At 44.2% G+C, this 24,515-nt stretch overlaps 2 protein-coding genes across 3 annotated transcripts in view; both read left to right on the forward strand.

Moving 5' to 3' along the window:
• The window catches only part of LOC308165754 (nucleobindin-2-like), a 15,709-nt gene extending 14,880 nt beyond the window's left edge, over positions 1–829 (forward strand). Inside the window, exon 14 of the mRNA XM_080539906.1 lies at positions 1–829. This exon is cut by the window's left edge and continues 2 nt beyond it. The gene's annotated coding sequence lies outside the window, so the exon portion shown is untranslated.
• A 6,775-nt stretch (positions 830–7,604) lies between these two features.
• Positions 7,605–23,772, forward strand: LOC308165114 (NLR family CARD domain-containing protein 3-like). Of its 2 annotated transcripts, XM_080539221.1 has the most exons (9): positions 7,605–7,661; positions 8,767–8,974; positions 9,328–11,095; positions 12,091–12,264; positions 16,420–16,593; positions 17,623–17,796; positions 18,550–18,681; positions 18,770–18,813; positions 22,446–23,772. In XM_080539221.1, the coding sequence occupies exons 2-9, from the start codon at positions 8,887–8,889 to the stop codon at positions 23,003–23,005; spliced, it is 3,114 nt and encodes a 1,037-aa protein (XP_080395347.1). In that variant the 5' UTR covers positions 7,605–7,661; positions 8,767–8,886; the 3' UTR covers positions 23,006–23,772. The 2 variants fall into 2 exon arrangements, with proteins under 2 accessions (XP_080395347.1, XP_080395348.1); XM_080539222.1 differs by lacking the exons at positions 12,091–12,264; positions 16,420–16,593.
• The last annotated feature ends 743 nt before the right edge of the window (positions 23,773–24,515 follow it).

Genomic DNA, 24,515 nt, shown 5'->3' on the forward strand with positions numbered 1-24,515 from the left:
TTGTCGTGTGTTGAAAAGCTGCCCACCCAAGACGCCACACAACACAAACGTGTTCAACGTTTTTTTTTTTTCTGTGACCAGCCAATCAGATCAGTCAGAGCAGAACATGTGATTTTTGTTTTTATCCACTTCCCCGGACACCGGCGGCATTTGATAGCTGGGCATCACCAAGACCTGAAACGAGCGATCTGAAACGAGCGTTCTGTAACGAGCGTTCTGAAACGAGCCTTCTGAAACGAGCGTTCTGAAACGAGCGTTCTGAAACGAGCGTTCTGAAACGAGCGTTCTGAAACGAGCGTTCTGAAACGAGCCTTCTGAAACGAGCGTTCTGAAACGAGCGTTCTGAAACGAGCGTTCTGAAACGAGCGTTCTGAAACGAGCGTTCTGAAACGAGCGTTCTGTAACGAGCGTTCTGAAACGAGCGTTCTGAAACGAGCGTTCTGAAACGAGCGTTCTGAAACGAGCGTTCTGAAACGAGCGTTCTGTGGGGCAACCCACAGTTTTGTGCTGAACATGTGCAGTGAATGTTTTTGTTTTATACATACAGTAGTTACTTTGGTAACATTGTTTTTCTTTGAGAAAGGATTAATTTATAATGATTTATTTTGACAGTGGTTCATAGAGGTGGGGAAAATAAAAGGCAATTGAATGTCAACGTGCTGGGGTTGAAGTTTGATCCGCTGCTTGATGATACTGACATACAGAGATGACATACAGAGATGACATACAGAGATGATATACAGAGATGACATACAGAGATGATATACAGAGATGACATACAGAGATGATATACAGAGATGACATACAGAGATGATATACAGAGATGATATACAGAGATGACATACAGAGATGACATACAGAGATGATATACAGAGATGACATACAGAGATGATATACAGAGATGACATACAGAGATGATATACAGAGATGACATACAGAGATGATATACAGAGATGATATACAGAGATGATATACAGAGATGATATACAGAGATGATATACAGAGATGATATACAGAGATGACATACAGAGATGATATACAGAGATGATATACAGAGATGATATACAGAGATGATATACAGAGATGACATACAGAGATGATATACAGAGATGACATACAGAGATGATATACAGAGATGATATACAGAGATGATATACAGAGATGACATACAGAGATGATATACAGAGATGATATACAGAGATGACATACAGAGATGATGTACAGAGATGACATACAGAGATGATATACAGAGATGACATACAGAGATGATATACAGAGATGACATACAGAGATGATATACAGAGATGATGTACAGAGATGATATACAGAGATGACATACAGAGATGATATACAGAGATGATGTACAGAGATGATATACAGATTATATATATATATATTGATATATAAGTCGCGCCTGACTATAAGTCGCAGGACCAGCCAAACTATGAAAAAAAGCGCGACTTATAGTCCGGAAAATACTAGTTGTTTACTAATTTCGGTTGCACCACGCCAATCTTTTGCTAGTAAATACTCAGTTTTGGTAACTGTTTTTTGTTTCTCTACTGTAACATAACCAGGTACATTAATAATAATAATAATTATTAATAATTACAATTTACAATCCAAATACAACACAAAAAAAATCACCCACCAAGCCCTCATTCTGACCCAGGAAAAACCCTGCTATGTACTGTATAACATGGTAGCCAGCCATCTATGAGCAATGCACTGTATATAAGATGATGACCACGGGTCTTTCTGCTGCTGACCAAGGGGCTGAGTCCTGTTGATGGGGCCAATTTTTCTTTTAGAGTCTGTAGGCTACTGTATTTGTTTATTAAGATTTCATAAATATGATATATTGTCTGAATTATTTTCTTGTTTTATAAAATGTTAATTATTTTCATTTCTTGTGCTTATTATGAACAACGTAAAATTGCAGGAAACTAGCACAAATAATTGGGTGGGAGAGAGGGGCCGCCGCTGCCAAAACGTGCACAGTTTTGGGTCGCTCCACCGCCAAAAAATCTCACTCCAAACTTTTGGTGAAACTTGGCAGCCCTGGTTACATTCCAGATGTGGCAGCTATTGGCTACCATATAGAATGCTATATGCAGTATGCCAACATACGAAACATTGAAAGAGCCCACAAGAGAAGGGGAAACTCCGTACAGGAGGCTGCAGGTGTGTTTTATAGCTTTAAATGATTGGGACACTTACATATAAACGTAAAACAAAATAATGTTTCATAATTGGTTGCATATCATGAGTTCCTGCTGTCTGTATTGTATTTATTGTATGCACCGACAGCCCAGAACAAATTCCTAGTATGTGTGGAAAACCTACCTGGCTAGAAATAAATCTGATTCTGATAGACAACATGATATGAACAAGATATGGTATAAGATAACAAGATCAAGATAAGAACAAGATTATTAACAGATATGATATAAACAGGGGTGCACATAACTGGTGCGCCAGTGCGCATGCGTCGCCAAAATGCATGCTGCGCGGCAGATCAGCCGCATGAGGGCGCTTTTGCGCACCCCCCCCAAAAAAAAAAAAAAGTTGATCACAAAAAATATATCCTCTACCATGGTTGAAATTGAGGACAGTGATAATTTACAGCAGTCAAGAGAGCAGTGACGATGACGATTAAGCTTGTAGCATAAATAAATGCTTAGGCTGTAACTTTTTGTTGAAAAGTTGATTTCAGTGTTTACAGAACAGAGCAGTGCTTAAAGAGATGTCAGTTGATTTCATTGTGTTTAAAGGAGTCTGACAGACTTTCATGCTTAAAGAGCAGTCATTTGATTTTGCATTTGTTTATTTTGTTTTGCACACAATCATTTGTTCGTTCATCTTTATTTATGAATAAATGTCGTTTTGCTAATATAAGTTATCCATGTATCCCTTTTTCATCCATCCTGTGGGACGGGTCGTGACTCGCGAGCTCGGGGAGCACCAAACAGCATCCCTAGGTGCTCCTCTGAGCACTGGCCCCAAAAAGTTATGTGCACCCCTGGATATAAACAAGGTATATCGCCTCTGGAACTCTCTCCCTCAACCACTCAGAGACTCACCCTCACTCCCCGCTTTTAAATCCCACCTCAAAACCTACTTGTTCTCCCATGGATACAACCTCCCCTACCCCTAACCATCTCCCCTAACCCTGCCACCCCCTCCCCCACCCTGGACATGCACACAACCTTCCCTACCCCTAACTATCTCCCATAACCCTACCACCCCCTCCCCCACCCTGGACATGCATACAACCTTCCCTACCCCTAACCATCTCCCCTAACCCTGCCACCCCCCTCCCCCCCTGGACATGCATACAACCTCCCCTACCCCTAACCATCTCCCCTAACCCTGCCACCCCCTCCCCCCCTGGACATGCATACAACCTCCTCTACCCCTAACCATCTCCTCTAACCCTGCCACCCCCCCTCCCCCCCTGGACATGCATACAACCTTCCCTACCCCTAACCATCTCCCCTAACCCTGCCACCCCCCTCTGGACATGCATACAACCTCCCCTACCCCTAACCATCTCCCCTAACCCTGCCAGCCCCCCCCCCCCCCTCCCCCCTGGACATGCATACAACCTCCCCTACCCCTAACCATCTCCCCTAACCCTGCCCCCCCCCCTGGACATGCATACAACCTTCCCTACCCCTAACCATCTCCTCTAACCCTGCCACCCCCCTCTGGACATGCATACAACCTCCCCTACCCCTAACCATCTCCCCTAACCCTGCCACCCCCCCTCCCCCCCTGGACATGCATACAACCTTCCCTACCCCTATCCATCTCCCCTAACCCTGCCACCCCCCTCTGGACATGCATACAACCTCCCCTACCCCTAACCATCTCCCCTAACCCTGCCAGCCCCCCTCCCCCCTGGACATGCATACAACCTCCCCTACCCCTAACATCTCCCCTAACCCTGCCACCCCCCCCCCCTGGACATGCATACAACCTCCCCTACCCCTAACCATCTCCCCTAACCCTGCCCCCCCCTCTGGACATGCATACAACCTCCCCTACCCCTAACCATCTCCCCTAACCCTGCCACCCCCCCCACCCCCCCTCTGGACATTGCTGTGTTAATTGTTCCCTGTTCGTTAACTCTGTGTTCTATGTGCTCATGTGTTCACCTATTTTTCCTCGGGCCACTAATGCCAGCATGAATCCAGGGGTATATCTGTAATCATTATTATATTTATAGGGGCATATCTGATTATGAACACCTGAACTAAGAGTTAGGGAACAGACTTATTCAGCCATGAGTTGATGATTAACTCAAGATGGTAAAGTCTCTCTGATCAAGGTTAGAACTCGACTAGAGTCACTCCATTCTGGGTTCCCAGATTAGAACGAGGCAGACTGTAGAAGGCAGTGGGCGACAACCATTCACAAAAGGTAAGTGCAAATGTTTGTTTCATGTTTGTTTTACGTTTGTTTCATGTGTGTTTCATGTTTGTTTTATGTGTGTAACCCCGTAGTTGTGCTGTTACCTGTCTTGGTCAGGATGCTCTTGTAAAAGAGATTTTTAATCTCAATTAGTTTTTATTCCTGGTTAAATATAAAGTAAATGTTCTCATGGGGCTTCTGTGAGTTGGCAGCTGTACTTATGGTATATTGATAATGTACATCATTGCTCCAACTGCTGTATTTGATCAGAAATGACTAAGATTCAGTGTAAACAAGGAGAGAGAGAGCGGGAGAGAGAGGGAGGGAGGGGGAGAGAGAGAGAGAGAGAGAGAGGGAGAGGGAGAGGGAGAGAGAGAGAGAGAGAGAGAGTGAGAGAGAGTGAGAGAGAGTGAGAGAGAGAGAGAGAGAGAGAGAGAGAGAGAGAGAGAGAGAGAGAGAGAGAGAGAGAGAACATTTCATCTCATGGTAATCTGAGAGGTCCATAGGCTACTATACATCTGGGAAGGTGATAGGATAATGCAGACAGATGCTAGGCAGTCTTCCCATGTTCTGTAGGCACACAGGAGACCTTTAGAGCAGCCAGTCGTTAGATCAGCTGAGGTAAGGGCCAAGGTTCTGATGTAACAGTACAGAAATGGAGGGTGGCAAATTCCCAAGAAGCAGCTTATAAATAAACAGATACCAATGCCTAGCACTTACACATGACTGTGTGTCTACATGAGGGTCATCAGGGTCCATCAGGGTCAACCATTTCAAAAGGTTTTGATTAAAAGTTTTAAATGGTTTTAATGTCATCTCCCATGTGTAGTTACGTAACTGAAAGTCAAGACAGGTGAAATGGGAACATAACCACACCTTAGCAACAAACACCACCGTAACAACTTTGACCTTTGAGAGTCTCAGAGTACAAGAATCTTGGTATCTGGATTGATCATAAACTTCAATTTAAGTATCATATTGATAACCTTGTCAGCAGTGTAAGTGTTCTTTTATGATCAGAATGATGTCATGTTTATTGTGTGGTGCAGAAACGTCAATGGAACATCCAATCCAAGCACCCACTCTTATGGTGCATCAGACTGTTGTTGTCTGTGAGCTGAACTGACCAGCCTGCCAGTCTGATTGAACATGACTCTAGATCTGTCTCCACTTGTGCGGTTCAGTGTCTGGTCCTAGTGTACATGACTCTAGATCTGTCTCCACTTGTGTGGTTCAGTGTCTGGTCCTAGTGTACAGGTGTCATATTGCAGGGGATGTATCTGATGGACTCTTGAACTGTGAGCAGAGTAACAGCCAGTCATGTGGGAGTTCATTACACCAATAAAGCTTCTCTCTGTGAAGATAGGAACTAGTGAGGAAGACTGTGAGGAAGGAGCTAAGGCCGTGTGGAGAGAGAGAGAGAGAGAGAGGGAGAGAGAAAGAGAGAGAGAGAGAGAGAGAGATACAGAGATACCGAGAGAGAGAGAGAAAGAGAGAGAGAGAGAGAGAGATACAGAGAGAGAGATACAGAGAGAGAGAGAGAGAGAGAGAGAGAGAGAGAGTACTGTATGTGTCTTTATATTAAATTCACGTTGTGTGGATTCTCAGGCTGATTCAGTCCTCTCCTGTGATCCGGGGAGTCAGATGTGTGGGACTGGCTGCCACTACATCATTTGACCATGGAGCCGTTGAGGTGATAGGAGAGAGAGAAACCTGTGTGTGTGTGTGTGTGTGTGTGTGTTTTAACTCATAGAGTGAGTTATCTACATTTGTATTCCAGCTCAGATCAGCCAAGATGCAGCTCCTCTGAGCCCAGCTGTGTGTCCATGGAGAGAGATCAGGCCATGGACTCTTCTAAAGGAGACTTTGACACAGAGCCAAGGTAATATCATGTGTTCACCTAATAACCTCTACATGTACCGTAAACGTGGAGAGTGAGGGTGAGTCTCTGAGTGGTTGAGGGAGAGAGTTCCAGAGGCGTCATTCATAAAGAAGGTTGCTTCATAAAGAAGGTTGCAGAGAAATAGGAAATGTTAGAATAGGTATAGCATAGCATAGAGTACAGCACAGTGTTTTATCTGTACAGTATAGTATAGTGGATAGTGTACATTTATGTAAACCAGCTCCTTTCCCTTTTTTTTCTTTCCTAGCACCAGGGGAGCCACCCCTCCCAAATTTCGTTGTTTGGTACCTGTACTATAGCAATGACAAAGACCATTCATTCATTCATTCATTCATGTAAAACGCACTGGACAGAACAAGGTGTGTGTGTGTGTGTGCATGCATGTGGGTGTTGAGTCAAAGATTGAAGGCCTGTCTTTTGTTACAGCACTGTCCAATCAGGATGCAGCTCTGCCCCCAGCTGTGTATCCATGAAGAGTGATCGGTCGAAGGATGGTCTGATAAATTTTCGTCAAGAAAACATTGACAGTGAACAAAGGTAATATCACACAAGTCCTCACAACCTCTAGATGTAATGCTGTGTGTGTGTGTGTGTGTGTGTGTGTGTGTGTGTGTGTGTGTGTGTGTGTGTGTGCATGTGCGTGTTGAGTCAAAGATTGAAGGCCTGTCTTTTGTTACAGCACTGTCCAATCAGGATGCAGCTCTGCCCCCAGCTGTGTATCCATGAAGAGTGATATGTCGATTGGTCATCTGATAAATTTTCATCAGGAAAACATTGACAGTGAACAAAGGTAATATCACACAAGTCCTCACAACCTTTAGATGTAATGCTGTGTGTGTGTGTGTGTGTGTGTGTGTACGTGCGTAGTGAGTCAAAGACTGAAGGTCTGTCTTTTGTTACAGCACTGTCCAATCAGGATGCAGCTCTGTCCCCAGCTGTGTATCCATGAAGAGTGATATGTCGAAGGGTGGTCTGATGAATTTTCGTAAAGAAAACATTGACAGTGAACAAAGGTAATATCACACGAGTCACAACCTCTAACATCCCTTTAATGCTGTAAAGAACCTGTGAAGGAATCCCTGCTGCCTCACCAGGCATGATTATAACCATCATTACACATCTGTGATCTATGGATGGACAATCTGGTTACACTCCCACTTGTAATGATGTTTATGGAACAGAGCACACCTCTGAATGATACAAAGTGTTCTGAGCAACCAAAAGCAACAAGGAGAATATGACACAATGCCAACATTGAGACAAGGTGTTTTATTTCCACAGGAGCCGACCCAGATCAGAGGCAGAGATCCCCAGTGGTCCTGACCTGTCCTCTGTGTTTGAGGTGAGTCTTGTCTTACATTTGTAAAGCCACCATCTGTCAAATTAATTTCCAGTCAGAAGTATTGTCCAGCTGTTTGTAAGCTGTGAGGTTGGGTCTTGGCTAATGAGTTATCAGATTTTCAGTAGAATTAATCAGGGTCCATGCAATGGCTTCAAAGTGTAGGAACAAATAAAATGTTGTATTTATTTATGTAACCTTTATTTAACCAGGTAAGACCCATTGAGGTTAAAACCTCTTTTGCGAGGGTGACCTGACAAGATGGCACACAGGGAAGTAGCAGTGTGTACGTGAAATGTTACAACAATACAAATATACACAAAAGACAAAATGTCAAGTTACCAACGCATTATGAAATTGCAAAACAACTGCAGCATCAAAAACATTGTCGTTGATCAGAGACTTAAAAACAGGCAAGGATACTAACTCCTCTAACTTCAGAATGTTTGAAGCGTGTTTACAGGATGAAGGGCATTATGGGAAACATATACAGTATGTTCCCTGTCTCAGTTCTAGCCTGAGGAACAGACAAGGACAGCAGCGGGTGTGAATACTGTTCTAGTAACACTACTAGGACTGAGTGGCTGATCTAGTAAGGAACAGAGATACAGAGGGAGTTGCCCGATCAATGCTTTGTACACAAAGGTGTACAAGTGCTTTAGCCTCCTGGTGGAGAGAGAGCTCCATTGCACCCTGGCAGACCATTCACAGTGATGAGTGATCGAGCATTATTAATGAATCTTAACCAATGTTGTTCTCTATATATATAACACTATACAATGTTGTTATAAGCACCGTGATATACTGTATCAAGAATTTTAAGGTACTAGGGTTTCAAATAAGACAATTTGTAATTGACATTGAAAAGAAAAATCCTGTTCCTGAAATAAAACCCCAATTTCAACTTTAGTTTTTTGGTCTCTTTAGTTTCAGCTTGTCAATGGGTTAGTATTAGTATAATTTACCTTTTCATCCAACCCAATCCCAAGGTACTTAGGGGAGGGGACCCTAACAAATTATGCTGGTCTTCTGAAGTGAAACAGTATGCACAAGTAATGTATTTTGTCCATTGACTTTCATTTCAAAGCGGTTTTCATTTCTTCTTCAGCTGCTTGAGCAGAAGGGTGTGGACTTTTTCAAGGAGGAGCTGGAGAAGCATAAGAACAGACTCCTGCACCCAGGACGTGCTGAGGACCAGGGAGGGGATGGAGAGGAGGAGAGGCAGAGGATGGGGGCCAGGAAGGGGGCTCTACAGATCACACTGCACATGCTGAGAACCATGAACCAGACGGAGCTCGCTGACACACTGGAGTACAGTAAGAGATTCCTACTATTAGTCTGTTAATCCCCAGCCAACACATGCTACACCAATAACTACCAATAACGACACCAATAACTACCAATAACTACACCATAGAAACACAGGAAAGGACACAGACAGGAAAAGCAGTGAAGACGTCAGTTATACTGAATGTCCACCATGAAAAGGACTGTGGTGTAAATACTGCATACTCTTGAATGTATTCACTGATTGTGTTTGGAAATGGTCAACGGAAGAGCATTGTCTGTATCATGCATGCATTTACTCATTATGCAAATGAGGTTAAAGGTTTGCAAGTTGCTCAACTCGACTACTAAAGGACATTTTCTGTATTATTTGTTCCCTCAGATGAATGTGCTTTGTTGTGCCAAGTTGAACTAAAACTCAACCATAAGAGAAGGTGTCAGTGTGTGTTTGAGGGAATAGCTAAACAAGGCAACCCAAAACATCTCAATGAGATCTTCACAGAGGTCTACATCACTGAGGGTGGAAGTGGAGAGGTCAATAATGAACATGAGGTCAGACAGATTCAGACAGCATCCAGAAGACCAGCTACAGAAGAGAGACCAATCAAATGCAAGGACATCTTCAAACCCTCACCTGGACAAGACAGACCAATCAGAAATGTGTTAACCATGGGAGTCGCTGGCATTGGAAAGACAATCTCTGTGCAGAAGTCTATTTTGGACTGGGCTGAAGGAGAAGCCAATCAGGATGTCCAGTTCATATTTTCACTCCCTTTCAGAGAGTTGAATTTATGCATCGGCAAAAACTACAGTTTGTTGGAACTCCTCGATCACTTCTATGTGGAAACAAGAGAATCAGGAATCTCCAACTATGACAAATACAAAGTTGTGTTTGTCTTTGATGGTCTGGATGAGTGTCGACTTCCTCTTGACTTCCAGAACAACAAGAGATGTTGTGATGTCACAGAGTCAGCCTCAGTGGACGTGCTGCTGACAAACCTCATCAAGGGGAATCTGCTTCCCTCTGCTCTCCTCTGGATGACCTCCCGACCTGCAGCAGCCAATCAGATTCCTCCTGAGTGTGTTGACCGGGTGACAGAGGTACAAGGGTTCAACAACCCACAGAAGGAGGAGTACTTCAGGAAGAGAATCAGTGATGAGAACATGGCCAACAGAATCATCTCACATGTTGAGGGGTCAAGGAGTCTCCACATCATGTGCCACATACCAGTGTTCTGTTGGGTCTCAGCCACTACTCTGGAGAGACTGTTGGGTGAAGCAGAGGGAGGAGAGATGCCCAAGACTCTGACACAGATGTACACACACTTCCTGGTGTTTCAGACCGTACAGAGGAATGTGAAGTATCCTGGAGACCATGACAGAGATTCACTCTGGGACAAAGAGATCATTCTGTCACTGGGAAAACTGGCCTTCAAACAGCTGGAAAATGGACATCTGATCTTCTACGAGGAGGAACTGAGAGAGTGTGGCATTGACGTCGGAGAAGCAGTGTCCTCAGGAGTGTGCACACAGATCTTTAGGGAGGAGTGTGGACTGCACCGAGGGAAAGTGTACTGCTTCGTGCATCTGAGTGTTCAGGAGTTTCTTGCTGCTCTGTATGTGTTCCTCACATTCAACGACAGCAATACCAATCTTATGGAGACACCACCCACAATCAGAGCGACAGCAGCCATCAACCTCCACAAGAGCGCAGTAGACAAGGCCTTGCAGAGTGAGAATGGACACCTGGACCTGTTCCTCCGCTTCCTCCTGGGCCTCTCACTGGAGTCCAATCAGAATCTCCTGCGAGGCCTTCTGACACCGACAGGAAGCAGCTCACAGACCAATGAGGAAACAGTCAAGTACATCAAGGAGAAGATCCAGGAGAATCCCTCTCCAGAGAGGTGCATCAACCTGTTCCACTGTCTGAATGAGCTGAATGACCATTCTCTAGTGGAGGAGATCCAACAGTACCTGGGGTATCAAGGTCTCTCACAGGTCAACCTCTCACCTGCACAGTGGTCAGCTGTGGTCTTTGTGTTGCTGACTGGTCAACGCAACTTGGATGAATTTGACCTCAGCCGTTACTCCAGATCAGACGAGGGTCTCCTGGGGCTACTGCCAGTGTTCAGAGTCTCACGAACAGCCAAGTGAGTATCTCAATTGTTGGCTTTTGTTGTTTATGAATGTCTCTGTTGACTCTGCGTTGTGTTTACTACCAACAATTAAAATACATTTCTACAACCTTAGAAAATACGAATAAAAGCTAATTCTCCAATTAACGATCCAACACGGATATGCGGCGGTAAACTGGAATACCACCGGTATTAACCCATGGGCGAGCCGTCATAATAAGCTATAAATGCGGCACATGCCCAAGCCTTTTAATAAAAAAAAGCATTTAAATGTTTGTCTCTCAGTGTGTTAGATCGTTCTGGTTTAAAACCGCTGCCCTGCTGTACAGATCTATCCCATTCTCCTAATGGAAATCTGTCAAGAAGAGAGTTTACCTCGCGCATGCGCTCTGTGATTCAGAGTAGTTACAGTGCAGTCGGCCTGTTTACTGAACGTGATCATTTTGATAGGCAAAAAAGCATAGACACGCATGCGCACAGGGTTGCCAGATGGGGCGGGTTACCGAGTTCGGTGCCGTTTTCTCTGAGGACATTTGAGGAAAAAAATTATATTATTTCAAGAGAAAGTCCAACTCCTGAACTTGCCATCACATAATGATCAGAGAGTTTGGGCTAGGCTACGTTTGTGTGAGAGATTTAGGTCCGCCGAGGTGTGTGTGTGTGTGTGTGTGTGTGTGTGTGTGTGTGTATGTGTGTGTGTGTGTGTGTGTGTGTGTGTGTGTGTGTAAATGTGTGTGCGTGCGTGCGTCAGAGAGAGTTAGGTCATGCCGACGAATATTAAAAAATCTAAAAAAGTTTAAATTAAACAGCCAGCGATCGTACCTCTAGTGACACATGTTTGTGTTGACTACTCATATGGAGAAGCAATGTAAAGGACATTGTTAAGAGAAGAAACAAGGTCAAGGGCTGACCTCACTGATTACAATCTTTTATCAGTATTATAATTATTACTGTAGGCTACACTGAACTGTTATGGACTTACTGCATTATTTTATTGAATTCTTATTCAGGCTGAGTGAATGTATGCTCACAGAGAGATGCTGTGAAGCGCTGGCCTCAGCTCTCAGCTCAAACTCCTCCCACCTGAGAGAGCTGGACCTCAGTAACAACAACCTACAAGACTCAGGAGTGAAGCTGCTCTCTGCTGGACTGGAGAGTCCACACTGCAAACTGGAGACACTGGGGTGAGTAGACATACTGGGTAATATACAGTATTGCACGTTTACTATACATATTCTTTCTTTTCTTATTTATTATTATACATGAAAAAAATAAAAGGAAACATTACAGATTGTGGTGACCACCACGTAGGACCGGGTATAATAAGGTAGAAACAGACACCGACAACAGGGAGCAGTTCAGCCTCAACGGGCGTGTTTACTAAAGAATAATCAGCACAGGGAAATAAAAGTCCACCTCAGGTCTCTGCCTGGCCCTTTAAGGGTCCAGAGAATATAAGTCACTAAGGCCTCCGGGCCTTGGAGGCGTGCGGGGTGGGTCCGTGACCAGGGGTGGTTCTGTAGGCACGGATCAGAGGGAGCTTCCACTCTATGGGCTGTGGGGGGTCTCTTTCCCCCTTCTCTCCAAGGGCTAGGCCCAGACCAGCCTGGCAACAGACAAACACACGTCAATATCCTCTACTACAGAATTGCTGTGCCGGAAACCGTCCCTCACCCTCACAACACGTCTGGTTCTGTTCACTCCTCCCCCCGTGTGCTGTCTCCTCTCCTCCTTATCTGTGACTCCCAAGGAGGAGGCTCAGGTGTGGTGCATTCAGTTGACGAGTCTGTAGTTTGCTTCCCTGGGCACTGGTTGATCACTACAAGATGTTCAAATGTAGTAAGATGTTAAATTGTTAAAGATGTAGTTAAAGATGTAAAAAATTGGGCGGAGCTTAAGTCAAAGTGGGCGGAGCTTGTGTCTAAGTGGGCGGAGCTTGTGTCTAAGTGGGCGGAGCTTGTGTCTAAGTGGGCGGAGCTTAAGTCAAAGTGGGCGGCGCTTAAGTCAAAGTGGGCGGAGCTTAAGCCAAAGTGGGCGGAGCTTGTGTCAAAGTGGGCGGAGCTTGTGTCAAAGTGGGCGGAGCTTGTGTCAAAGTGGGCGGAGCTTGTGTCAAAGTGGGCGGAGCTTGTGTCTAAGTGGGCGGAGCTTGTGCAGCTCACTCTCTCTATGCCCTGGGACTTGAAGAAGAAGGAGAAGAAGAAGAAAAAGTCCCAGGCACCCAAAAATCTCCACGATGAAGCGTCACAGGGGTCCGGTCACGTGGCCCGAGTTTCGAGGCGCTAGCTCAAACGGTCTCTCCGTTAACGAGTTTCCTGCAAATTAGCCACGAGCTCAACGTTCAATGCTAACGATATACCTTTTCGGAATCAGCGTGATCTCACGATCATAAAAGCCAATGGGGGAAAAAAAAAAATCAGATCGGAAAAAAAAGACAAGTAGTCCTTATCAAACTATAAAAAGTGCGGCGTTTCCCGGGCATACGCAGGTGCACGTGCCCCCAAAGTGGGCGTGGCTTAAGTCAAAGTGGGCGGAGCTTGTGTCTGAGTGGGCGGAGCTTGTGTCTAAGTGGGAGTGGCTTAAGTCAAAGTGGGCGGAGCTTTGTCTAAGTGGGCGGAGCTTAAGTCAAAGTGGGCGGAGCTTAAGTCAAAGTGGGCGGAGCTTGTGTCTAAGTGGGCGGAGCTTGTGTCTAAGTGGGCGGAGCTTAAGTCAAAGTGGGCGGAGCTTAAGTCAAAGTGGGCGGAGCTTGTGTCTAAGTGGGCGGAGCTTAAGTCAAAGTGGGCGGAGCTTAAGTCAAAGTGGGCGGTGCTTAAGTCAAAGTGGGCGGGGCTTGTGTCTAAGTGGGCGGAGCTTAAGTCAAAGTGGGCGGAGTTTGTGTCTAAGTGGGCGGAGCTTAAGTCAAAGTGGGCGGAGCTTAAGTCAAAGTGGGCGGCGCTTAAGTCAAAGTGGGCGGAGCTTAAGTCAAAGTGGGCGGAGCTTGTGCCAAAGTGGGCGGAGCTTGTGTCAAAGTGGGCGGAGCTTGTGTCAAAGTGGGCGGAGCTTGTGTCAAAGTGGGCGGAGCTTGTGTCAAAGTGGGAGTGGCTTAGACAGTTAGTGGGCGGAGCTTGTGTCAAAGTGGGCGGAGCTTGTGTCAAAGTGGGCGGAGCTTGTGTCAAAGTGGGCGGAGCTTGTGTCAAAGTGGGCGTGGCTTACACAGTTAAGGGGCGTGTTAAGGGTTATAGACTCTATAAATGCTAGCTAGCACCTGGTGGTAACATTAGCTACCGTAGCTGGCTAGCACCTGGTGGTAACATTAGCTACCGTAGCTGGCTAGCACCTGGTGGTAACATTAGCTACCGTAGCTAGCACCTGGTGGTAACATTAGCTACCGTAGCTGGCTAGCACCTGGTGGTAACATTAGCTACCTTAGTTAGCTAGCACCTGGTGGTAACATTAGCTACCGTAGCTGGCTAGCACCTGGTGGTAACATTAGCTACCATAGCTGGCTAGCACCTGGTGGTAACATTAGCTACCGTAGCTAGCTAGCACCTGGTGGTAACATTAGCTACCTTAGTTAGCTAGCACCTGGTGGTAACATTAGCTACCTTAGTTAGCTAGCACCTGGTGGTAACATTAGCTACCTTAGTTAGCTAGCACCTGGTGGTAACATTAGCTACCGTAGCTAGCTAGCACCTGGTGGTAACATTAGCTACCGTAGCTAGCTAGCACCTGGTGGTAACATGAGTAGACATACTGGGTAATATACAGTATTGCACGTTTACTATACATATTCTTTCTTTCTTTTCTTATTTATTATTATACATGAAAACAATAAAAGGAAACATTACAGATTGTGGTGACCACCACGTAGGACCGGGTATAATAAGGTAGAAACAGACACCGACAACAGGGAGCAGTTCTGCCTCAACGGGCGTGTTTACTAAAGAATGATCAGCACAGGGAAATAAAAGTCCACCTCAGGTCTCTGCCTGGCCCTTTAAGGGTCCAGAGAATATAAGTCCCTAAGGCCTCCGGGCCTTGGAGGTGTGCGGGGGGGGGGTCCTTGACCAGGGGTGGTTCTGTAGGCACGGATCAGAGGGAGCTTCCACTCTATAGGCTGTGGGGGGTCTCTTTCCCCCTTCTCTCCAAAGGCTAGGCCCAGACCAGCCTGGCAACAGACAAACACACGTCAATATCCTCTACTACAGAATTGCTGTGCCAGAAATCGTCCCTCACCCTCACAACACGTCTGGTTCTGTTCACTCCTCCCCCGTGTGCTGTCTCCTCTCCTCCTTATCTGTGACTCCCAAGGAGGAGGCTCAGGTGTGGTGCATTCAGTTGACAAGTCTGTAGTTTGCTTCCCTGGGCACTGGTTGATCACTACAAGATGTTAAAATGTAGTAAGATGTTAAAAATGGTTGTGACTGTTGTGACTCAGTTAAAGCTGGTTTGACTCAGTTAAAGCTGGTTCCTGTTCTGCAGCACAAAAAGACAGAATCCCATAACAATACAAAAAGTAAAAATGGGAACAATCACAGAAGCAAGACAACAGCTAAACATAAACAGTTATACAATAACTACAAAGGAGAGGACTTAAGTGGAGTGAGTGAGATGGTATATGTGAGTTGGATCAGTGGTTGCAGGAGTGTCCTTCCCTCAGATGGTGTTTATATGTTTGACATGTGAGATAGAGGTTGTTTCTCTAATGGAATATGGGATCTCATTCCAGGTTTTAGTGTGTGTGTGAAAACATGATCTCTGACCGTAGTTGTCTTTGTAAGCTGGAACTGGGATAAGTGCACGTGAAATTGATCTAGTGATGCGTTCCTGTCTTGTATTTGGTCTTGGAAGAAGAGCAGTGAGTGTTGGAGGGGAGTTATTGTTTTGGATCTGAAAGAACGATTTAATGGCTAGATTATTTGTGTAATTCTGAAAAGTCAGGTCATTGGAGTGTGAAAGTGCAGAGCAGTGGTGAGTCCAAGGGAGGAGGTTGCCATGGAGCTTATAGACTCTATTCTAGTCTTCCTATTGGTTCAGTTATTTCCTTTGAGGTGAGGTGCCAAATTGGGAGATCCAATTGATTGAGCTTCTTCATTAGATTGTTAATGTAGTTTTGATAAGTTATTACATTGTAAAAATCTAAAAAAGTTTAAATTAAACAGCCAGCGATCGTACCTCTAGTGACACATGTTTGTGTTGACTACTCATATGGAGAAGCAATGTAAAGGACATTGTTAACAGAAGAAACAAGGTCAAGGGCTGACCTCACTGATTACAATCTTTTATCAGTATTGTAATTATTACTGTAGGCTACACTGAACTGTTATGGACTTACTGCATCATGTTATTGAATTCTTATTCAGGTTGGTTGGATGTAACCTCACAGAGAGATGCTGTGAAGCGCTGGCCTCAGCTCTCAGCTCAAACTCCTCCCACCTGAGAGAGCTGAACCTCAGTGACAACAATCTACAAGACTCAGGAGTGAAGCTGCTCTCTGCTGGACTGGAGAGTCCACACTGCAAACTGGAGACACTGGGGTGAGTAGACATACTGGGTAATATACAGTATTTCACCTTTAATCCACATATTACATTTTGAATATCTGACAAAGTTTGAAATAAAAAACTATGAATATAAACTCATATAAATAAACAAGGTCCAGTGTTAAAAGAGAGACATTGGGGTAAAGGCCATAACCTTTTTGATACAATCATTAGTCTTCTTTCAATGTAAAAGTAGGTTACTCTTAATGATACACTAAAAAACAGAATTTTAGCTACCGGTAAATTAATTGTTTACCTCAAACTTTTGCTAAAGTGTTGAGTGTATGGTGTATGGTGTGTTGAGTGAATGGTGTATGGTCAAATCAATCAGGATACAGGATGTAAACGCTACAATGAAATGCTGCTACGAGCCTCTCAACCTCTCAACCTCTCAACAGCACAGTGAAATGTCAAGGAGAAGAAATACTAATAAATAATAACAACTACACAATAGGCAATAGGGCACATTATAAATACTAAGTCAATAACAATTCAATTATCATAACAGGTCCATAAAGTTATCATTCTCCTATGATAAAATATCAATAAATGTCTGGCCTCAGTAAAAAGCAATCTTTAGTTTTAGGTGTCTCTTTCTGACCAATGAGATAATTTCTGGGTATTATTATATATGTATATAATTATATATATTATATTTCTGACTATTTCCCTTTTAGCTCAAGATCACCCCCAGAGGCAACATCCTCCATAATGTAACTTTAACAGTTTTTGATCCAACCACATCATTCTCTGAAGCATAGCGTTAGTTCAGACGGGGTTGAGTCAAAGGGTGCAGCTGTCTGTCAGGTGACCAGAGGACAGCCAGCGATCGTACCTCTAATGACACATGTTAGTGTTGACTACTCATATGGAGAAGCAATGTAAAGGACATTGTTAAGAGAAGAAACAAGGTCAAGGGCTGACCTCACTGATTACAATCTTTTATCAGTATTGTAATTATTACTGTAGGCTACACTGAACTGTTATGGATTTACTGCATCATTTTATTGAATTCTTATTCAGGCTGCAGGATTGTAACCTCACAGAGAGATGCTGTGAAGCGCTGGCCTCAGCTCTCAGCTCAAACTCCTCCCACCTGAGAGAGCTGCACCTCAGTAACAACAATCTACAAGACTCAGGAGTGAAGCTGCTCTCTGCTGGACTGGAGAGTCCACACTGCAAACTGGAGACACTGACGTGAGTAGACATACTGGGTAATATACACTATTTCACTTTCATCCACTGTTACGCTTGCCTGGCTCAGGACAAGGTGACAAAAAGGGAGACGACACATGGAGAACAATAATAGGAGATTTATTTAAAGAATAATATGTTAAATGGAAATAATGATAAAGTAAATAGTAACAACAAACAAAAAGGCTGCTGGTCGACAAGGAAGAGAGCGAGTCCATCAATTTGACCCCCTCTTAAAGTTCCTGAGACAATCAGGATGATCACCCCCACCTGTGCCCATCTGGAACCAAAAGAGAAGGTCAACAAAACAGATGTATGGCGCCCACTGGTGGTACCAGTGTGGATCGTCACATCCACATATTACATTTTGAATATCTAACAAAGTTTGAAATCAAAATCAAATCAAAATCTTATAAACTCATATAAATAAACAAGGACATATCCATAGTTAAAAGAGAGACATTGAGGTAAAGGCCATAACCTTTTTAATACAATCATTCAGCCTCCACCCCCATCCCCTGACAGAGGACATAGAACTGGAACATAGCAGCTTCCCTCCTATGGAGACTTTTTATAAATGGTCAAACTGCTTGATGATGAATTAAACAATAGGTCACGTGGCACCTGTCTAACACAGTTGGACAAACATGATTAAATGATCCATACAGACAGATATTATCACCAGAGGTCCTTTACACAAGTTCAGTTTCAGTAACCAGTGAACACTTCAATTATTCAATGATCATGTTTTACTAGGCTCTACAGCTGTGGTCTTACAGTGGAGAGTTGTGGTACATTGGCCTCCGCCTTCAACTCAAACACCCACCTGAGAGTCCTGGACCTGAGAGAGAATGACCCATTCTATCCTGCTGAAGTGGACAGACTCAGGTAAATACTGAATATGGTTTTTGGGTTCTCTGTCTTGTTGGGTAACCTCTTCATCATGCAAATGTCATGTTTCTTTTTTGTTTTACAGCGAGGACCACAGTGGTGACTCATTGACATGTCGTCTCAGGAGACGTAAGTTTGGATGTTTGAGGAGAAACATCAGGAGGTTTTGATGTTTGAGGCATAGTTGCATAGTGATTATACCATGACGTTGCATAGTGACTTATTGTATATTTTTACAGCATTCTCTCTCACATGTAGTTAATATTGCCAGGGCGCTGACATATGAAAAGCTAGTCAGTAGGGATGTAACGATGCACTCAACTCACGATACGAGACGATTCACAATACGATTTTCTCACGATTTCTTTTAACAAAATGAGATTGCAGACATTTATAACCGATTCATAATTTTTTTCTCAGACAAAAACTACAAAATACTGTATTTTCTTAAATAATCGCTTATTTGTACCTCTTCATAACCAACCAAATAAGGAGTTATTATACTGTATTGTTTTGTTGACATATGGGATGTGTTCGGCTAGACTCAAATCATATTTTCAAAAAGTATTGCTGCTGATATGTCGTTCCTTAAGCACAGCTGAAGACAGGTCATAGAAATGATCTATTTGGATGTTAAAAAGCATTTCCCCCTCAGTTTACATGTTGATGACCCTGCATGCAGAATCACTTCTTCAACTGCATTCCCAATGTCAATGTAGCTAGCTAGTTTAGCTGTACACTTACAATAACACACCAACACACCACCAACAATGCACACTTCCACTACAGCATTGCAAGACGAGTGCAGCGAGCTACAGCAATAACAGTTGAACCTTAAAGCCCAACAACATGGATAGATAACCAGCATGACAGCTTCCCTCCACCTGTCAATACCAAAGACACATCAAACTTTATTCTAGCGAGCTAGCTAGTCTTGCATGTAATCTGCAATCAAATGTCATGGGCTCAAAACACAAAAAAGTTATCTCTGCATGTTATGACATGTTGACCATCTATATCTGCCCCAATTGTCACACAGCCATGTCCCACACGCAGTGGCGGGCGGTGCATTTCACACCTAGGCCTTCAGTGATGTCCGACACATTCCTACCTGAATTATTCTACCTCTTAATACCATCGTTATGACGCCATGGCTCTAGAAACTAGACAGAAACACAGTATAACCGGGTGTTGCATCACCTTAACATAGTCAGACAAGTACAACAGAGTTATATTAATATTTCCGAAGCATTTTTAATCAATAAATCCGCATTTACAATGAAGAGTGTTAAACTAACATCTTTAAGATCGCTACATTACCCACGTCTGTCGTCTCGTCCACCATAATAGCGACAAAGGGTGCCTTTTTAATCTCCATTTTGATCTCTTCTCCCATCACTTCAGCAATAGCAAAAATCAGGTCGTTTTGTATTTTGCCTGACGTCCCAGTAAACACTTTGTTTGTGGACAGGTGGTAATGTAAATCTGGGTTGTTTTCAGCCAGAAAAGAAAGAAGCTCAACGTAGTTTCCTCTGTTTGTGGACTCGGCGCTTTTATCGTGTCCCCTAAATGAAAGTTATTGTTTACCCAAAAACAGGACACAATCGATCAGTATTATCGATCAGTCAACGAAAGCTTTCGTTGTGGAGCTCCGTTTCCCTGCGCACTTTCAAAAGTTTCACATCTACCGGCATAGTTACGCATCTCAATAGTGAATATCAATAGTGAATATCAATAGTGCGTATCAATAGTGCGTATCCAATCAAAAGACGTGCTGGGTGCTGACATCATTGAGCCTTACAGCAGGCGCCGTTGTTGCTTTTGCTCGCATCTACGTAGGTTTACTAGGTACGCCACAGGTTTTCTCGTTCCAACGTTAAGTTACAGGTCGTATCCGCGGCACGGTTTATCGTGCAGGCGGGCAGATTTTGGAGCCCCCTAGCAACACATTTTGATTGGATAAAAGCTCTAACATAAAGGCCAGCCCTCCAAATCTCAATCGGAGACTGGAAGCAGCGCAACCAAGAGGAAAGCTATGAAATGAAGAGAATAGACTATGGGGAATCATTAATACATATTTGTGGAAAAAATATATTAAAATAAAATGTATATTCTGATGATGTTTAGGCCAGCAGAGAAGGCCTTGCTGGCCCTGACGGCACACCACTGCCCACACGTGCCTAAATGTCGTTGACATTTTTATCTTTACATATCAGAAATGTACACAACATTTGCATTCATGCCAATCAGAATGACGTCATATTGACTACAGACACATTCATGACAGGTCATCAATTCAAACGAGTTAAACGTTCTACTAGGCTGTAGTCTACTAGACACACCAACATTTAAGACCGCATACATGGCCACATACACATCCACAGTTTGTCACAGCACCTTTATTGAACATGACATCACAGATGACGGTGGGCTTATAGGATTTGGCCCCAAATTCCTCACTTGTCAATCAGTCGATACATACCATGACCTGACTAGCAGATGTCATTATGTAACCCCTAACCCTAACCCATACCATGACCTGACTAGCTGATGTCATTATGTAACCCCTAACCCTAACCCATACCATGACCTGACTAGCAGATGTCATTATGTAACCCCTAACCCTAACCCATACCATGACCTGACTAGCTGATGTCATTATGTAACCCCTAACCCTAACCCATACCATGACCTGACTAGCAGATGTCATTATGTAACCCCTAACCCTAACCCATACCATGACCTGACTAGCAGATGTCATTATGTAACCCCTAACCCTCACCCATACCATGACCTGACTAGCAGATGTCATTATGTAACCCCTAACCCATACCATGACCTGACTAGCAGATGTCATTATGTAACCCCTAACCCTCACCCATACCATGACCTGACTAGCAGATGTCATTATGTAACCCCTAACCCTCACCCATACCATGACCTGACTAGCAGATGTCATTATGTAACCCCTAACCCTCACCCATACCATGACCTGACTAGCAGATGTCATTATGTAACCCCTAACCCATACCATGATCTGACTAGCTGATGTCATTATGTAACCCCTAACCCTAACCCATACCATGACCTGACCAGCAGATGTCATTATGTAACCCCTAACCCTAACCCATACCATGACCTAACCAGCAGATGTCAGTATGGAGCTGCTCTGTGGTTGCCATGGTTTCATTATGGAGCTGCTGTATGGTTGCCATGGTTTCATTATGGAGCTGCTGGATGGTTGCCATGGTTCTACATCGATAGATTGACATTTATTCAGACACAATCGTGTTGAATGTGTCAATGCGTCAGAAAGCTTCGTTTCCCCCATCACTAAACAAAAAATGTAGCTCTGCATGTTTTAAACTGCACACGGCTGTTAGCTACAAGAGATTCACAAGAAGCGTTCTAGGAGAAGTTAGAACACAGCGGTGGCTGTGGAGCCTCGGTGGCAGAAGGCTGCAACCCGCCTCACCTGACCCAGCACGCGGCTGACGCGGGGTACACTCAACCTCTTGGGTGGCCAAGGTTAACGTGTGGACAAAACACTATAACATGGTGATGTTATGTGGTTCTAGCCCGGCCTCTCACTGCAATGTCCACATTCCTCGCATTGTCCGAAACAAATATGGCGATTCATTTTTCATCTCACAGATTTGTATGGATAATTAACTCCATCGTGATGCATCGTTACATCCCTACTAGCCAGCCAGACATATTTTGTGTGAACTAACACTAACTTGAATGGTCTTTCTCATCAGATGCCTGTGAGCTCACACTGGACCCAAACACAGCACACAGAGGCCTCTCTCTGTCTGAGGAGAACAGAAAGGTGACATGTGGGAGAGAGAAGCAGCCGTATCCTGATCACCCAGAGAGGTTTGACCACCAGCTACAGGTGCTGTGTAGAGAGGGTCTGACTGGCCGCTGTTACTGGGAGGTAGAGATGAGGGGGAGGTACGCTGGTATAGGAGTGGCTTATAAAGGAATCAACAGGAAAGGAGAGGGGAAAGACTCTGAGCTGGGACACAATGACAAATCCTGGAGCCTGGCGTGCTGGGGTGGTTATTACATCATCAAGAACAATGATATTAGTATCAGTCTACCTGCACCCTCCTCCAGCAGAGTAGGAGTGTATCTGGACTGGCCGGCCGGCACTCTGTCCTTCTACAGCGTCTCCTCTGACACACTGACCCTCCTGTTCACACTCACAACCACCTTCACTGAGCCCCTCTACCCAGGGTTTAGGGTGGGGGGGGGTGGATCTGTGTCTCTGTGCAGAGTAGAGGAGAAGCCGACACACACACTTACTTTGAGCTAGAGGTACGCTAGAGGTACGGTCGGTTTCGGCTCGACGCGCTGATGTGGATAGAGGTATAGAACTCACACACACACACTCTCTCTCACACACACACACACACACACACACATTTGTATATATATATACATTTGTGAGTGTGAGTGTGTGCGTGTGAGTTCTATACCTCTATCCACATCAGCGCGTCGAGCCGAATCCGACAGTACCCAAACCGGACCTCTAGGAGAATGTAAGTGTGCGCGCGCCTGTGCGTGTGTGTGTGCCTGATGCACACCTGTCACTGATTCCCATTCATTCTCTATGGAGAGAAGTTCATCAGCTCGCCACATCCAGACCCAAGGTCCCACACACACCAGATTTGAACCCCCCCTCCCGAGGAGGCCTCTGGTGAGAGGGTAGCAAGGGCTCAGCCCCCAGACCTTCATAGCCCCCCCACGCTGAGGTTATGTATGTAAAAAACAAGACAGGTTGCTACATCTACAGCCAAGTCTCTCACACACACACCCACAACCACACCCATACATGTTTACCTGCAGTTGCTTATGTTGCTTCAGAAATGAAACATTGATGATATTAGTTAGGAATCTTAATCATGTATGAGTGTAATTTTATCATAGTATTTTATTGATGAACAATGTTTTGGCCCTTATGTCATATTGTATCTGTCATATTGTAACTGTCATATTTTATTTCTAATGCACATCTTGTCTGTTTCTATGCAATACAAATTAAATGGATCAAATGTAAACACATCATGTCTTTCCAAAATAAAGGCGTGATTTATTTGACTACTTCCTAAATTTCGTTGTTTGGTACCTGTACTGTAGCAATGACAAATAAAGTCCATTCCATTTGTACAAAGCTCCTGGCACAGTATTAGATGGCAGAGAGGACATAAGTGCTTCAAACAGAGTGTACACTACTTAGGGTGGTTAGTCCTACTGTACTTGAACAGAGTGTACACTACTTAGGGTGGTTAATTCTACTGTACTTGAACAGAGTGTACACTACTTAGGGTGGTTAGTTCTACTGTACTTGAACAGAGTGTACACTACTTAGGGTGGTTAATTCTACTGTACTTGAACAGAGTGTACACTACTTAGGGTGGTTAATTCTACTGTACTTGAACAGAGTGTACACTACTTAGGGTGGCTAGTTCTACTGTACTTGAACAGAGTGTACACTACTTAGGGTGGTTAATTCTACTGTACTTGAACAGAGTGTACACTACTTAGGGTGGTTAATTCTACTGTACTTGAACAGAGTGTACACTACTTAGGGTGGTTAGTTCTACTGTTCTTGAACAGAGTGTACACTACTTAGGGTGGTTAATTCTACTGTACTTGAACAGAGTGTACACTACTTAGGGTGGTTAGTTCTACTGTTCTTGAACAGAGTGTACACTACTTAGGGTGGTTAATTCTACTGTACTTGAACAGAGTGTACACTACTTAGAGTGGTTAGTTCTACTGTTCTTGAACAGAGTGTACACTACTTAGGGTGGTTAATTCTA

This window comes from Nansenia antarctica (genome assembly GCF_963989245.1).
Source record: "Nansenia antarctica genome assembly, chromosome: 9".
NCBI classification, from domain to species: domain Eukaryota; kingdom Metazoa; phylum Chordata; class Actinopteri; order Argentiniformes; family Microstomatidae; genus Nansenia; species Nansenia antarctica.